Source organism: Maylandia zebra, linkage group LG18 (assembly GCF_041146795.1).
Source record: "Maylandia zebra isolate NMK-2024a linkage group LG18, Mzebra_GT3a, whole genome shotgun sequence".
Classification (NCBI taxonomy): Eukaryota; Metazoa; Chordata; class Actinopteri; order Cichliformes; family Cichlidae; genus Maylandia; species Maylandia zebra.
In genome coordinates this window covers 25,708,390-25,725,431 of record NC_135184.1, presented here as the reverse complement: position 1 = coordinate 25,725,431, position 17,042 = coordinate 25,708,390, and the positions used below count along the sequence as shown (strand labels likewise).

General features: G+C 39.7%; 2 protein-coding genes across 4 annotated transcripts; one reads left to right on the top strand and one right to left on the bottom strand.

The window, feature by feature from the left end:
- The first annotated feature begins 221 nt into the window (after positions 1-221).
- Positions 222-12,132, top strand: mier1b (mesoderm induction early response 1b, transcriptional regulator). Of its 3 annotated transcripts, none has more exons than XM_076876376.1 (13): positions 222-310; positions 1,136-1,160; positions 2,609-2,757; positions 4,287-4,469; positions 5,331-5,460; positions 5,566-5,633; positions 5,971-6,043; positions 6,167-6,318; positions 6,428-6,509; positions 6,641-6,735; positions 7,116-7,162; positions 7,696-7,823; positions 10,370-12,132. In XM_076876376.1, the coding sequence occupies exons 1-13, from the start codon at positions 302-304 to the stop codon at positions 10,663-10,665; spliced, it is 1,437 nt and encodes a 478-aa protein (XP_076732491.1). In that variant the 5' UTR covers positions 222-301; the 3' UTR covers positions 10,666-12,132. The 3 variants fall into 3 exon arrangements, with proteins under 3 accessions (XP_076732491.1, XP_004567188.1, XP_012779001.1); XM_004567131.4 differs by having other exon boundaries at positions 7,035-7,162; XM_012923547.5 differs by lacking the exon at positions 222-310 and adding an exon at positions 915-1,010 and having other exon boundaries at positions 7,035-7,162.
- Positions 12,133-12,206: 74 nt separating this feature from the next.
- On the bottom strand, positions 12,207-16,017 carry LOC101476293 (nucleotide sugar transporter SLC35D2). The gene is made up of 13 exons (XM_004567128.6): positions 15,769-16,017; positions 15,336-15,369; positions 15,172-15,258; positions 15,024-15,091; positions 14,867-14,938; positions 14,716-14,784; positions 14,510-14,612; positions 14,332-14,424; positions 14,161-14,228; positions 13,995-14,073; positions 13,829-13,911; positions 12,719-12,771; positions 12,207-12,541 (listed from the first exon to the last, which is right to left on the bottom strand). Exons 1-13 carry the CDS (start codon positions 15,960-15,962, stop codon positions 12,531-12,533), a joined length of 1,014 nt encoding a protein of 337 aa, XP_004567185.4. The 5' UTR covers positions 15,963-16,017; the 3' UTR covers positions 12,207-12,530.
- Positions 16,018-17,042: the final 1,025 nt, after the last annotated feature.

Here is a 17,042-nt window from a genome sequence, read left to right as displayed (position 1 = left end):
AGCTGGCTCCATGGTATAGTGGTATTTGATGCCTATGGAAGCCTTTATGAATAAGTGAGAAGCTGAAAGTAATTTTAAATATAAAAGGCTTTATAAATTTAAATGTTCCGAATTAAATAAAACACAATGAAAAATTTCCGTTACAAAACTAATTATTTTTGCGTTAAGCTTGCTGTTATAGGAGTACATTACTACATCACTGCTTGCGGTCACTCAGTTTTTCTATGGAGACGTAGGTGGGCGGGGCTCCACATACGGGAACTACCGCTGACCCCCGACTTGACCCTGTAGGATTGCGAACATGGCGGAGGTAAGAAAGTGAAATAAATATTCGGAAAAAATAAATTTATACTACGGGATAGTTACTTCAGTCGAATATTCACACTGTTTGTGTGTTGTAGTTTAAGTGTACGAAATTAACTGTGGGATGTTTTCGCTGCTAAATAATGAGCATTTCTCGACTCAGGCATGTTTATTAAACTTCGGGTTTAGCTAACATTAGCGACGCTAGCCCCGTTTGGAGGTAGCAGCAGCGTTAGCGATGTTACTCCGCGGTTTTCTTCGAAAATACTTAACTGTGTATGATATTTTTATTCAGCCGTGTGGCGGATTTTTATGCTTGGAGATATTTTATGGGTTATTTTTAATCGTTATTTGTTGCCTGTTGATACCAAGCCTAACTTGGACGCGTTAGCATAAATATCTAAAGGAGAATTAACTAGCTTGGAACTTCTCTTGTAAGTTAGCGAGCTGAGAAAATTAACCTAGTAAGCACTTGGCTGTTGGCGCTAAGTTTGGGTGATTGCCGGTGATATACACGGCGCTGTACCTGTGACATTTCAATCAGCGAGTTGCTAAATAAATGTCCCCACAGGAACCGGTGACAGTATTCTTTGTTTCAGTTTGTGTTGAACTGCAGTCAGCTTTAGGACAGGGTCGGGCGCGCTTTTCCCCAGCTCCCGTTTACAGTCCTCTGTCAAAGGAACTAGAATATGTCAAGTTAATCAGGAGTGAGCTTTTTTTATGTTGTTGTTGTCCATCTAATGACGTATTGCATCTGATGCAGTTTTTTTAAATAGTATTTAAAAAATAAATAAATTATATTTTAATTTGTTGCTCTTTTTCTGTTTTTCAGCCCTCCCTCGGGAATTCGAGCCCAGGTAATTTACATGCAGTTGGAGGCTTTCTGTAGTTGTTTGGTCGAAAGACACTGATTTGAAATCTTTTGTCTATCAGACACGGATTCATTTTGATTTTGACATTGATCGATATTAATCGTGTTCTGTGGTTTGTTTGTTTTAAAAAATATGATTAGTTTGAAACGGAAAATAAATGTATCAAGTTTTTAGACTTATGGAACTCTCTATGTTTAAGACAACACTGTTTTTTCTTGTACTTATTTTGAAGTGAGAAATTAATATTACAAAATACTAATTTAAAAAATAAGTCCGTACTTCTTAATCGGTACATTTTGCTATTATTAGTATTTTTTTAAGCATTGTACTCACCACACCAGCTACCTTCATCATCTGAAAATTTCTGTGATCTTGACATCACTGTCACAGTGTTTGTATATTACGATATTAAATAACAATGTTAGACTAAATAAGATTTCTGATGTGGCATCTCATGTAATGTGGTCGTTTCAGTTCTGCACGCACACACCCTGGAGATTATCAACAATAGCACCTTCAGTAAAAGGCTGATTGCATCAATGTGCAAGTCTGAGCCCTTTTATAACAGTTACTATAAGAATGTTTAATGCATAATAGTAATAATGATTTTATTGATATGTTTGCATATTTGAACATGTTAGCTGGCAGTTTTATTTATATATTATCAACTGATTTATTTAGGAGTTAATATTTTGCTGGTTGGGATATGTGGTGTTATGATTGTGTTGAAACTTCTATGGCAGTGTAATTTTGTGTAGAGGATTCATAAAGGATCTCTGTCTGATAAGAAATTGCAGTGCAGCCAGTGTAAAAAGTTTAAAAAAAACCCCATGAAGTTGAAGTTAAACTGTCAGCCAGCACTGTGAAAAAGGCTTCATCATCATCCTCCATGTGTTCAGCTTCTTATATGTTAAAGACAGATCTGCTAATGTTAGCTGAAGCTCCTTTGGTGAATCAAGCACAATATAGTCTTCAGCTTTTAGATATATTTTGCCTTTGACCGGGTGTTTTCTCAGATGAGATGTGTTACTGTGGCCAGCTTTGCATTTTGCACTACAGATGTAGCAAAGAGCAGAGCAGTGGCTAAAATTAGGCACTGATTGATTTAGTGCTGTCCGTACTACAGTCCTCTGCAGTACTGAAGTAAAAAGTCCTTAGTTTAGTGCACAGTACTTCAAGTAATCCTATGTGGGTATTCAGTTTGTAAGTAGTTCAACATTTATATAATTTAGAATATAATATTTAACAAATTAAACCATAAAGTAACATTTCAGCTGCCCACACTCATACAGTATATGTGAAGATATGCAAATAAAAATACTGAGTGATTCTTTAGAGCTTTACAATTTGTTGCAATTTCCTTAAATGAAGATTAAATTCTGTCATATTTTCCTTCTAAATTTCCATTGCCTCTTTCATGCTTCCTTTCATAGGAGGTTCAGCAGGTTCCGATGACCATGATTTTGACCCATCAGCTGAAATGCTTGTCCATGACTTTGACGATGAGCGCACCCTGGAGGAGGAGGAAATGATGGAGGCATCAGATGAGACCAATGCCAATGAGATTGAAGATCTTACACGGGTTTGTGTCAGGAGATCATATTTGGTTTGGTCAGGCCCATGGGGTAAATAAAACACTAGTGTAGTTCAATGTTTATTTTCACAGTCTGTAAGGGAATAATCCTGAGTTTCAAATAGTGTTTGAAAACACTATTTTTTTGGGGGTGGTGGTGGTAATGGATTGACCCAGCCAGAACAATAGTGTAGCTCTACAGCAGGCAGTACAGAGAGAGACAGAGTTGAATGGTTTAGTTGTAAATACCACCATACTGAGTGAATGGATAACAGCTGGCTAGCTGAAGGTACACTAGTGTTAAAACATAATGTTTTCCAGTTACTTTTTTACTTTTGTTTAACTTTGTTTAATTCTGCTAACTTATTCAATGGCTCCACGGTGTAGTGGTTAACACAGCTGCCTTACACATGAAAGATCCCTAGGTTGTTTCTGGGAGGAGACACAAATCCAGGCTCAGGGAATTGTAACGTAAATGTGCTTCTGGTATTTAAGCCGGACTAATTATATCTTTATGTATTAGCCGTTTTCAGACATATTGGCATTTTTAATGGCCGACAAAACAAATATGCCTCAACCGTGTTCTGACTGTTGATGTTGTATAGTTTATCCATCAGATGCAACTTCTTGGTTGGCAGCACCTGTTTGGAATGCCATAAATATAAAAACATCTGAGCAGAGTCAGGCAGAGCAATAAAGAGTAATCCACACCTCTAACAGTAAAACAATCTTATTTTTAAGCTGTGTTGTCTTCTAAGGACTAATAAATACATATAACTTGTGTTAGGGAAATCTACCTGTTTCGTATTTCTGAAAGAAAAAATAATCAGCTGCTATATTAGATTTTTTTAAAATCCTAAAATAACATCTTGCATTGGGTTGGTTTCTACCTAATCCTGGTCCCAAGCCTGGATAAATGGGAAGCTTGTTTCCAGAAGGGCATCTGCCATATGCCAAATTAAACATCCACCAGTGTGACTCAATGGGAAATAGGAGCAGACCACAAAATTTCACTTTCCATTTAAGTTAATTCATGGTGGAATAATTAAACAACAACCGTGTGGTAGTGGTTGTAGGGAGAGTTGCACTCTAAGCTCCATTTTGCACTACTTTGTATTTTGGTCAGTAGATGCCACAGTCTGTGGAACCTCACCTGCACTGACTGACTACACAGAATAGATAATGAATAACTGGGTAGTGGGAAATGCAGCACAGGTCCCCGATAATTTGATTATTTTTCATTTCTAGTTGAAGAAATTGTAACTGTTGTTATTCCATGTTTTTCACAGCATAGCTTGCTCAGGGCTGAAATGTTTATTCTGTATAATTGAACTTCAATTTCTGTTTATGTCTCACTGTGTAAGTATGTAGACATTTTAAGACAAGTTCATGCAGCAATGATTTTCATTGTATTGGTTTGAACCTAACAGTTTGAACCTTTAAAGTCTATTTTGTTCAGTTTTTTCAAAGAAAAATCAAACTTTAAATGTATTTAAATGTAACACCCAAGCATCAGTAAACCAATCTGCTTTTAATAGGAGGGAGAGATGCCTATTGATGAGCTGCTGAGTCTGTATGGTTATGGGGGCGACAGATCACCAGCAGATGAGGATGAGGAGGAAGAGGAAGAACCAGAAGAAGAGGAGGATGATGAGGAAGAGGATGAGGAACTTGACAATGATGAAAGCAGCAGAAGCACGGGCGAGCTGAAAAGAAATGAGGTATGTTTTGGAGGGCTTGTGTGTCATTCCCCTCTGTGCCTACAACTGTATGTACATCTTGTGAGTCTTTCCTCTGAACAGAATGTTAAAGGTCTATCCTTTAAGCTTGGGTCCTCTACCAGAGGCCTGGGGGCACAAGAGTCCTGCGTAGTATCTTAGCTGCCGGCGTGGACACCTAAGTTTGGGAATAACATGAGAATGAGGCAACATAAGATTTTTAAATTCATACCATAAGTGCATCTACGAAAAATCTCAGTTGAATTAGAATCCTGGTGACCTCAAGGTCAAGATCAGAAGTAAACTTTTCTGAAACTTACGTACAGATTTATACCATAGGTGCTGGAGGCTGAGGAATGGCTCTGGGGGCTGCTGGTAAATTTTTTTTACCTCACAGAGTGTGGCTAGCACTACTATAATGGAAGGCTCCTTTGCCACCAGGCAGCATAGCCATCAGTCTTCGATGATGCTTCATTGGGCCAATAGAATCTACTGTGAAGCAAATCGCCCAACTCTGGTGGGCAGTATTGCTTTGTGATGGGGGCGTTGTTGCCACTCTGTTTCTCTGTACTATTGAGTAAGTGAGGACTAAGGGTGTGGTCTGTGTAAAAGAAGGGATAAAAACAATATAATGAGACATTCATGCAAATCAGCCATTATCTTTCACTTACGTGATATTGTCAGGTAAAGTTGTGGTTATAAAATCACACAAACATGCGGGGGCTTTGAGTTCTGTTAGAGAAAGAAGCACCCACACAGAGCTACACATGCATGCTGGATTTTTGTCAAGAGTGGCAGATGATTTTTGAAATTGTTTAAACTTTTCTAACTTTTTGTGATTTGCTTTGTTTGTTTGTTTTTCAGAGTGAGGATGTGAAGAACTCATTGGAACAGGCAGGTGAGACCCAGGCAGCCTCAGAGGGTCGCACGCGCTCAGTCAGGTCACTCGGCACAGCAGAACTTATTCGCCCTCAGAAACTCAAGTACTTTGAAAGTATGTGTTGTACTGCTAATACATTTTTCTTATCTTCCTTCTTTTTACTTGTGTTGTTTTATATTTGTAAACAGCTGGATAAGTAAATATCACATTATGTCTCAGGCAATAATGATGCCGAGGAGGAGTCAGATGAAGATGAAGATTATGTTCCGTCTGAAGACTGGAAAAAGGTAAAGCAAAAAAGACATGTGCACCATCAGATGAAGCTGAATTCATTTGGCCGTCTCTGTGATGAGCTGCTGACTTACAATGTCACCACTGCAGAATTATGAGTTTGTTGTTAGCTTAATACTGAATACTATATGTTATTTATGTATCTATTTTAACTGTAAAAAAACAGCGATTTAGGCTATGTGATTGATAAATTTTATATGTATGTGTAAACATTTAATAAAATAAATACAAATATTTGCCATAAAAGAAATCCAGATCTTTTTCTGTGCTCTTAGTACACTTCTGAAATAATCATGGGGCTACACTCAGTGTGAATGATGTTTTTCCCAATAGGAGATTATGGTGGGTTCCATGTATCAGGCAGAAACTCCTGTGGGTCTGTGCAAATACAAAGACAATGAGAAAGGTAAGTTGGGTTTTTGTGTATTTACACCATAACCTTTCTCAGCCTTCCTGGATCCAGATAAACTGAGGAGGCTTAAAAATGTTGATGTCTTGCCCTTCGTTTCATTTGAACCTGTACTTTCAGTTTACGAAAACGACGACCAGCTGTTGTGGAACCCCGAGTGTCTTCCTGAAGGCAAAGTTGTGGAGTTCTTGACAGAGGCTTCCAGGCGGACGGGAGAGGAGAAAGGAGTGGATGCAATCCCAGAGGGATCCCATATCAAAGATAATGAACAGGTGACAGCAGCTCTTCTGTAGCTTGAATCAAATCACACAAAGCAGATCACGTGCTGTTATGTATAACTGTCGTCTAATCTAAACCTGCTTGTCCGTATCCTGCTGGTAGGCATTGTATGAACTGGTGAAATGTGACTTTGACACAGAGGAAGCTTTAAGAAGACTTAGATTTAATGTAAAAGCAGCCAGAGGTAAGCAACCTATGCTCACAGATGTTCTTCACATTTTGTTCTTGTCTATGTAGCCCTCTGCATTTTGAATTTTCTTTTAAAAAACAGTTGAATTCAAATGAAACATTAACACTTATGACTCTCTGTAACAGAGGAGCTCTCTGTCTGGACTGAAGAAGAATGTAGAAATTTTGAACAAGGACTGAAAGCTTATGGGAAAGACTTTCATTTAATACAGGCCAACAAGGTGAGAGAAAAACACATTAGTTAGAGATTTCTGCTTCTAACATGGCGCTAACATGAGATGTTTACTGTCAGGTGTTTTCTGGATACTTAGGGTTGGAATCTGCTTCATTTGAACCTTTTTGCTTTTTGAGACCAGTAAAATTGATTTGTTAAGATTTTAAAATGTCTGCAAATCATTTGACTTTTGTCCAGTTGCTAAGCTCTTATTTGATTTGTCTCTTACTTGAATCTGTCCTGAAACTGTGTCTTCAGGTGATGGTAATAATGGTCATTTCATGTCTGCTGAATTAAATCTTTCAGGTGAGAACTAGGTCTGTAGGAGAATGTGTGGCCTTTTATTACATGTGGAAGAAGTCTGAGCGTTATGATTTCTTTGCACAGCAAACCAGACTTGGGAAAAGGAAATACAACCTTCACCCCGGTGTCACGTAAGTTAACTTTTAAAAAAGTGTATGCAATTTTGAAGAACATTGCTCATAGAAAATTAGTAATGGAAGAATGTGCAACCTCCACCGACTGTGAGGTTGCTTATGTAAAAATCTTCTTTTTTAAGTATTAAGAGCTTTGCAAATGCTTGGTTAAATTCCCTTTGTCACCAGTGATGGCCACATTATTATAAAATAGTCTGCTGAGGCAGCGTACCTGAAACTGGTTGTTGATCTTCTGTTGTGCCTTGTCTGCTGCTTCCTTCTGTTCCTTAGTGGTCATCAGTTGTTCTCATTTTCTGGCTTGAACATCTCTCGGAGTTGTCTCTTCTTTACGGTTAGTTCAGTGGACTGGCAGAAAGAATCAAACCCGGTTTATAGAAGCCATCGCATAAGTGAAGCTATAGATTTAATGTCGTAGAAACCACCCACAGTCACTGTCAGACTGGGGAGGGACACCTGACCACACAGACTGCTAAACCATATGAACAGTTTAGGTTGTGTAACAGACTGTGTGCATTGCTTTCTGTCATCAGTGACTATATGGACAGATTACTGGATGAGACGGAGAGTGCGACATCCAGCAGGGCAGCATCGCCTCCTCCCACCACCTCCAACAGCAGCGCCAGCCACTCGGAGAGAGAAGACAGCAGCAGTCAGAATGGTGAGCTGATACACATGATGAGTGCACCACGTTTATCCTAAAATATAACCAGCCTTTCATTTAATGAGAGTTTTGGGTAAATGACAAGAATTTAAGACAAACTATGATCCTGTGCTTGAAAACTGACTCAAAGTTACTCTAATCATCACTTAAATATTCAATACAGTCATTCATATGCAGTGATGGGAATAACGGAGACTAACGGCGTTACTTTTTCAGTAACGAGTAATCTAACTAATTACTATTCCTATCGTTACAACGCGTTACAGTTACTAACAAGAAAATGCGGTCCGTTACTATTTTTCAACAAACAGACGGTTGAAGCTGTGTTCAGCTTACCGCATCTTCTATCAGTTGCACGCAAGTAGCTGACTATGTAAGTAATCTGGATGCTACAGCTTTAAGCAGCTGCGCGCTCCCGCGGACGGTAACCACGATCACTGTCTAGCACAACACCTGGAGCTGAGGGGGCAAAACAATGGCATGAGTGCTGCTGTTTGATTGAGGAAGAATAAAGGAGTCGTGGTAAGCCAATCACATGACCACTTAAAGACAAAGCAACAAGGTGATATATACCAGTTTATAATTGTGTTGATAGGCCACGTAAAACCAGAGTCATGATAAACAATATATATGCGGCGTTTTTTCCTCAATAGTTTCGTCACGTTTACTGTCTAAGGACAGCGCAGCAAGCACGCTCCGCTTATGAGCAAAAAATTAAAAAAACAAAACAAAACGGGAAGTTTTAGGAGTGACGGCGAGAGAAAAAGAGAGAGAGCGAGTTTTGAGATGTGAGAGATTTGTGACGTTTAGCGTGTTTTGGGTGTGTAGTTAATGTGTTGTCTTGTGTAGTTAGTGTGTAGTGTTGTGGATAGTTTTGTGTTGTGTGTCAGAACAATGAGGCGACTGCTGTCTTCAGGTAGAAAAAGGAGTGATACACCTGCTGCTGTCAGACCTGCAGGTATCAGGCTGTGATGTTCTCCTTTATAGTGGACAGAAATTATTGTTTGGAGTGGCACAAATGGTAATTTGTGTGGCATCTTATTGAATGCAGAACTGCTGATTGTTCTGTAAATAGTTTGAAATGGTTATTTAAAAAAGGACGATAAAAGGTAAATGGATGCAAATAACTTTGTTTTTTGCAAAACTTGTGCGTAGGATTTTAAAATTGACAATTTATATTTGCATTTAAAGTTATGAAATATGATTCATTAAACATGTTTGTGGTTGTTACAGTGAACTTTTTCTACTCTGATTTTATGTTTTTTGTGCTGAAAAGAATGATACCAAACAAGGCAAAGTAAATCGTTTTTAAAGGTAAAATGTGGAGGGAAAATCAAAAGTAGTTAAAAATGGCCAATTATACCCTGGACCCCAGAGGGTTAAACGTTTTTTTGTGTGTTTTTTTTAAAAGTAGCGCAGTAGTTACTTTGCAAGTACTTAATTACTTTTAGAATGTTGTAACTCAGTTACTAACTCAGTTACTTTTTTGAAGAAGTAACTATAATTAATTACTTTTTCAAAGTAACTTGCCCAACACTGTTCATATGTAGTTTACATAGACCACTTTTGTCCCCCTCACACCTCTATTCTGCTGCATGATTGGGTGCAGCAATCATCAAGGACAGAAAGAATGTTTTTTAAATCACTTTCCTGTTGTTTCAGATAGAGACCATGAAAAAACAAAACAGTTAACGGATACAGACATCAGATAAATAGTATGACAGTAAAACAATTATAAGCTACTTGAATTTTAAAATCACCAGTCATTTCAAACAATATGACCATTTAAAATTTTTAGATTTGTAATTTCAGTTTTTGCTAGTTTCTTTCTATCTCCTTCATCTGTCTCCTCCACTTCCACTCTCGCCTCACCGTCTCCATCTCATTCTCTTCCTCCTAAACTGAAGTTAGAGTTCTAAAAGAAGTAATCCTACATGAATTAGTTATCGTCAGCAGATCAGCCACATAACCCTCCCGTCTCCGGACAGCTGACAAGAGATGGCTAAATAGCAACATAACATTCAGCTAATATTAGACTTCACCGGCCTAAAACTCTTTAAGTACTTATAAACAGCTTGATTACCTTCTCACATCACAAGAGTTTATTTGCTAAGTGTGAGATCCACTTCAAAAAAGTGTCAGAAACACCTGTGAATGGCAGCAAACTGGAGCTTTTCCAGTGGCAGTCTCCCACTGAAAACGCTACATCCAGATTTACCTACCTGGATGATTGAGAATTCATCAAGACGTTCCTCTGAGTAGATACACTTGTTTGTTTACTCATAGATGCCATGGTTTATCGCATCTACATAATGTTTAGTAGGTTTTTCACTGTGTTTTAGGATTATTACATGTCCAAAATGGCTGACAAGTAATGTGCCATGATCACGTCTGTAAATACTCTGCATGAAGGTTGCACTTCCTGTAAATGGTGGAATCTCAGGAACCTGATCGAAAACATCCGACAACACCTGAATGGCTTTTTTTTCTTTTCTTAAACTTGTTAAATATGTCTAACCCCGTGTTTCATCTTTCTTCGTTAGGTGTTGCAAGCCACACGGTGGATGGTGCTCAGTTGCCACCAGCAAACCAAGTCAAATCTGAGGGCGTTCAGTCCAACGGTCCGTCCCATCCGCCAGAAGCTCCGCCTCCACCTTCAGACAACAACTCCAACGGCTGCAGCCAGCCCACTGCACCCACCCTCGACAGAAATGGCTCCCTGGAGCCTCTGCTAGACCACAGGGACACAGCACCCGACAGGCCGGCCAAGAGGTGCAGGACGGAGGCAGAGCCCGTGTGCCAAAGCGAAGTGGAACCATCCAGAACGCAGGAGAATTGATGGCTTCACAGCTGGGCAGCGTTGACTAACAGACACTGACTTGGGGGTGAAAAATGTTTGTACTTCTCCAGTGATGGGTAGATTTAGTGGGGCAGAGGATGAGGAAAATGAACCCTACTGACCCATGAGCATAGCATCTCCTGACAGAGAGAGACAGACTGGCTTTGAGGTCAAAGGTCACTGAAAATCACATCTTGAAGAACAGCCAACCGAGGTCCTCCAGGAGGGGTGGCAGTTACCCCCCCACCCGACGTCCTTCCATCCCATCAACCCCCCCAAGCTCATCCCAAAGTATCATAGCTAGATAACGTCCATCAAAACATCCCCAGCCTCCCTTTTTGGAGCCTGACAAAATTTTGCCAAGAATTCCCTTTTTCTATTTGTTCTTAAAGATAATAAATCACCTTCGATATTTTTTTACACAAGATATTTATATTTTTTAACAAAAGTAAATAAATCCTAGTCTAATGATGGGTGATTGCCATTGAAGCCATTTGCTTGCTGTTATAAGGATTTGATGAAACAGGACATGTCTAAGTGATTACATGCTTACGCTAGAATAAAGATGCTTAGTAAAAACAAGAGGAATAGGCTGGTGCTGTAGCTAGTTCTCACTTTAGTTGCACTTTGATTGTATGTTTCCCATCTCTATCAATGAGATGTGGCGTCAGAACCCAGCAGAAGTCCATGTTCACTCCTTCACTTCTTTCTCTGGCTGTTTGTTTCAGATAAATAAACCAGAGGGTGACTCCTCCTGCAGGTTTGTTTGTGTAAAGCAGCTGACATCAGTGATGTCCTGTATTATAAGTCACCATGTAGAAGATCTCTGTATTTTTGAATTTTCATAGTCGGTGCATTGCTCAACACTTTGTTTTTACTAGTCAGAATGTGATTTTTCATGTAAAGTTTGTATAGATTTCTTACCTCGAGCGGTTTTATAACTGTTTGTCTGTATTTTCTGGTCTTCCTTGTAGGCTGTGCTTTTTGTTGGAAAACTGTTCCTACTTTTGTTTCTCCAAAACGGTTATAATAATAAAAAACAAAGTAGCCATTCCTCTTTCCTTCTGTTTGGCAGTGCTTCCCTTTTCTGTGCGATGTTGATTCAGAGAGTTCGTTGCAAAAAAAGCTCCTCCTTGTGTGCAGCTTTGAATATGCAGATTCTTTTTAAAACCAGAGCTTAGTTTCTGTCATTCCTCAGTAATTGGCTTCCACACAGCAGATTTCCAGGAGTAAAAGTGACCTGGCTGATGTGAAGGTGTCACCTGAAAGAACCTAATGTTTTGGTACAGTAGCTGTTCAGCGTAACGATTAAATGTTTTATTTTATATTCCATCATTGAACGTGCATTCAGAAGATAAGAGGAGTTTGTCTCAAATAATGTTAATGGGTTTTTTTGTTTGGACAATATTGTCTTTTATTTCTATGTAAATGATGGCGTGAATAAAAATAAAGTGTATTCCAAGGCTGGCTATGACTTGAATAATACTGACATTTCATTTAATTACTGTGCTAAATAGAGTCAATAACAGAATAACAACAGCTTCATTAGAAAATTATTTATGATGTACAGTTAATTCCGAGTTATGTATTGAAACAGAACTGGAAAATAGATATTTAATTTGGAAATGAATGAAAATGAACAATTATAAAAATTAAGTTCATATAGTCTTTTGGTTGCTCCTTTCAGGGATCACCACAGCAGATTGTCCTCTCTCATGGCTGAACAACCTTCTCTGTGTGTCCTCTTTCACTACATCCACGAGTCTTCTGTGTTTGCCACCACTCAAAAACATTTCCACATAGAAGACGACAAACAAAAATTTTGCTGAAGTTCTTCCGTCCCAGGCGGGGTTTCACTCTTTGGTTTATGCCTTTTCTGTTAAAATTTAAAAAGCAGTTAACTTCAGAGACTCGTCCACTTTGTGTAGGATCCTCTGAACTCGTACAGTGAAAAACAATATAGTTTTTCACAGTGTAAAAACTATATTGTTAAATTCCAAACATCGATAAGGTGAAACCTTGTGTGGTTTTGACTCATTTTAACGGTTCTTACTTGATTGCTCCTGTGTGAAGGTGATATAGGAGTACACCAAGCTCCCAGCAATGCTGTGGGAAACAAAGATGAGAAAATGTGCTCCTGTATTTATTTTTTTTAATCGAGTATTGGACTTTTTTCTATCACAGACATTCTAAAACATGGGCAGAGCTTCCAGTTTGGAAAAATGAAGTAAAGGTGGAAGTGGCTTAAACCTGTATTCTATCTGAATGCCACCTAACAGCTTTCTTCCTTGACCACTCTAATAAACACTTTCCTGATGAGTTTATGGCTCAGTCGCTGGGTCATACTAAAGTGGGGAAAAAATAAAGTCTGTTTTATAAATATTGGTCATAACATGTTGTTAAAAATTAGGATATGAAATTAGGACAGTTTCTAACAGGATTATCTGTGGTGACAAATCGTTTATTCAGTTGATTTTATTTATATAAATATAACTGGTTTCACGGTGCACCCGCCCCACATCATGACACCAAAAAGCATTCACCTTCGAAGTCAAACTTGTGCTTTTTGATTGTGGTGGTAAGCTACAACTTGTACTTTTTGGGCAAATCTGTATCTGTTTTCGATTTGTGTCATCATTTTCTCAAGTTTCACTAACACTTGGCAGTTAGTTGGAAAGTGTCTGCTGACAAGTTGACAAACTATTCCAAACTACTGGCGATCTACTGGCTATCAAAGCAATCACAAGGAGGTTTTTGGTGCAGCACCCTCTTTGCAACTGATTTCATTGGCAACAGCCAGCAGTCTTCAGAAACTAATTGCCAGCTAGCTGGGGACTACACCGGGACACAGTTTTTAGGGGTTTGCCATCCAATCTCTAGCCCTCTTAGCCTTTGAGAATGAAGTCTGAGCTCCTTCCTCCACCCATGTCTGCTATGCTTCTGCAAGCCACTTTGCAACCCTCTTCAGCTCCTCTCTTTGCTGCATCTGAATGAATCAATGCCCTATCTGGTGTTCAGTGAAGTTTACTGCCAATCTCCTCTCATACGCTTTCCACTTATGTCTGGACACACAAGGAAGCCCCAGAACAAAAATATCTCGATCATCTTTGAACTGCACTGGTCCTAAATCAGCTCAACAGTTCAGCTGTTCAATCTGTCTTACCTGATGTTCAGACCTATAAAGTTAGTCCAGGTGAATATGTAGTCCCCTCCAAACACCATTCCAATGTATGTCACGAGGATATTCTGTGGATGTCGCAGGGAAAGTCACTGCACATGTACGCACTACACATCAAACTGTGAGCGTGAGCCAGCCTGAGATGACTCACCTTAATACAGCCAATGATGGAGGTGGTGAGTGCGGAGTTGTACTGTGTGCACAGCATGATGGAGTACATCAAAATAAATCTGTGCAATGAAGCGAAGCAGAGTTAGACGAAAAGACCAAAGTGGGCAATCATGGAATAAACAATGACGATTAGGCGTCTACTTTACCCCATGACACAGGAGAGCACAAACTGCACAGCAAACATGCGATCAGACCAACCATTATACTCCAGCCCCTGTACCCGAACACCCACGCACACGCACACACACACATAGCACTGATTATCTGAGCTCTCTGACTCTTAAGTCTTACAAACCAATCAGTGTTTGAAAACTTACCATTTGCAAGTCCCCTGAGTAGTAAGCGTACGCCAGAGTGGGGAAAATCATTATCAAAGCATTGTAATAAAGAAGACCATATTTGCCCAGCTCCTGTGTGGATGGGAGAAGATGACCCTTTAAAGTCTTCATGACAAACAGCCAGTGTATATACTGTGTGACCTGCTGCTCTGCTCACCTTGGAGTCCAGCTTCTGCTTCACATATGCCCCACTGGCTGCTGTCAGAACATTATTCAGCATTATGAATACGTATCCTTCCAGATCAAAAGCTAAGTCGGCGCTACAAAGCAAAAAACGCCACAGAACGTGGCAAAAAAATCACACACGTGCCTCTTCATAAAGCCCGAAGCGGATGGCGGTGTCTGTGTATGTGACCGTCTCACCTGGCCGCGATGAAAGCACCAAAGATCATGGTGAACACCGTCATTTTAATGGAGGTAGAAAAGGTCTTTCTGTGAGGAAAGTAGACGGGTGGCAGTGTTAAAATCAGTTATTTATGCAGAAAATCTGAGAGAGAGAAAAATATTTTCTTACTTTAGCAAGAATCCCTCAAACACCATGGTAAGAAAAATACTGAACCTCCTCAGCACAGTAAACATGGGTAAACTGAGGCAGAAAAATACAAGCTGTTAAGTTTGGCAAGTCACATTTGGGACGCTGCGTCTCGTGTCATGTTCTATGAAGTTCTCACTTGAGGCGCTGGGTCCCAAACAGTCCTGATATTTGATTCCCGACATACAACAGTGGCAGCGGGAACATCTGGAAAGACAGGGTATGTGTGAAATGCGATGACCAGTTCTTCATCTTTTGATTTTCAGCTTTATAAATCCCCACCTCACCTTGCGTGGAATACTCGAATCCAAATCTGGAAATGAGATAACTCCCAACATCTTCCCAATCCTCAGAACTACAACCGTAGCCAGCATCTGCAAAGGAAAGGGGGGCACGGCACATCAGACGGTGCTACCACATAAACAGAAAACAGCTTTAAAGAGATGCTTACTTGGCCAATTCCAACGCATGTTGATGACGGGAATCTGTAAAACAAGACGACACAACTCAGTCATATGAATGATGCTTTACCTGACATTCCATTACAGACGATATGAGGATGAGAAGCTTCATTTCCTGGAAGTTGTCCACTTTTTTGGAGGACTTTCTGGTTTTCATCTTGTTTATGCCCAACTCTGACCCTCACACATATTGAGATTCATAAGAGGTTTGATGTGTTACGCATTTGTAGTGGGGCAAAGGTTACGTCAAAGGTGCGTGTCCTGTGGTACCTAAAGTTTCACCTGGACCCATTTCTCTGACAGTTTTCAGATGTCCAGCTTCGTTTATCTGACACCCCTTCTTCTTCTTCTTATTGATAACGGTGTAAAATTGGTCAAACGTGCCCCACCAATCAGCAGCTAACTTAGACTTTGCACCTTTACCTGAAGTTTGTGAGGACGCTTTTGTTGACGACGACGATGACAAACGAGCTGACTCCGTAAAAGACCGCCGCTAACAGCTTCAGCAGCACCGCTGAGGTGTCCCCGGATGTTTGTCTTTCGGTTGTGGAGGATGTTCCCTCAGACGACAAGCTCTTTTGGCCGGGCTCACCCCGACGTTTGACGTGCGCCGCCATCAGAGGGGTCGACAAAGTTTGTTTAAAAAAAAAAAAAAAGGAACTCCAATAGGTCTTCCCGCGCATGCGTGACAGACTGTGCTCGGTAATCCCGTCGGCGAAGAAGGAAATGGAAAGGAGGGAAACATCCCAATGTTTAAGACTCTTTGAAAAATGTTTTAATTCAGCTATGTCTATCTTAATTGATCTAAATAAAAGCTGGTTTAACTTCTATGTGCAAGCATGACTTCCACAAAATAGCGTCTTAATTTTATGCTGTAGTAACACACCTAGCTACAACCAAAAAAGCTAACCACCTTCATAACCACTGAAATAACCAGGATTTGTTAAAGTGCCAGCCACACGGGCAAGAAAAATGACAGTAAACCCTTCTTTTTCGCCTCAGGTGTGTAGTATCAGGCTACTTGTTTTGCTGCTTTCCCCTAATCCTTGTAATCCCTACAAGTTTGACTTTTTAAACGACTTTCTTTCACTCCAGCCTAGACGGGCCCTGAATAAACCACAACCTCATGTTTGCAACATGGAAGGTTTTCTGTCATGAAGTAATTTCCAGAATTTATGTATGTTTGAGACCTAATATGTTTACTTTAAATGGTAAACAGACTGTAGTGAATAGGATTTATGAAGGGGTTATATATAAGATAATTACCTGTTTTGCAAGTATCTTTATGACTGCGTTGCGTTCTCATCCTTTTTGGTCCCTTAAAAGTATCTCTATAACATCTATAATATCCATTTGTTACAGTGTTGCTGCTCTCTTTGGCCTGATCTCTTTTTAAAAAAAGGCATTTTTAACAGTAATGAAATGTTTTACCCGGATAAATGAAGGATATATACAACAGTCACTTTGCCAAAAACTGATTTCAGCTTCTACCTTGAGACAGGAGTGTTATTGCCAGCTCAAAATGACTCCATATTATCCATGACAGATATGTCTGACAGATTACAGGATAACAAGTCATTTACAACAGTTTAAATTCCCATAAAAACAACATCCTGTTTCTTTCAATCTAGCCTAAATGAGGAACTGGCACTGAATAAACTACCGAAAACAGCACATCTGTGAATGCATTTAAAGGA

What these genes read in the sequence shown, in the direction of transcription:
- mier1b (XM_004567131.4), top strand. An exon ending in CCTCGGGAATTCGAGCCCAG is followed by an intron (nt 1,161 to 2,608) that starts GTAATTTACATG and finishes TTCCTTTCATAG; the next exon opens with GAGGTTCAGCAGGTTCCGAT. An exon ending in ATATCAAAGATAATGAACAG is followed by an intron (nt 6,319 to 6,427) that starts GTGACAGCAGCT and finishes TCCTGCTGGTAG; the next exon opens with GCATTGTATGAACTGGTGAA.
- LOC101476293 (XM_004567128.6), bottom strand. Translation starts at nt 15,962, where the DNA reads ATGGCGGCGCACGTCAAACGTCGGGGTGAGCCCGGCCAAAAGAGCTTG. An exon ending in TTTGAGGGATTCTTGCTAAA is followed by an intron (nt 14,785 to 14,866) that starts GTAAGAAAATAT and finishes CTTTCCTCACAG; the next exon opens with AAAGACCTTTTCTACCTCCA. An exon ending in CCATCATTGGCTGTATTAAG is followed by an intron (nt 13,912 to 13,994) that starts GTGAGTCATCTC and finishes CGACATCCACAG; the next exon opens with AATATCCTCGTGACATACAT.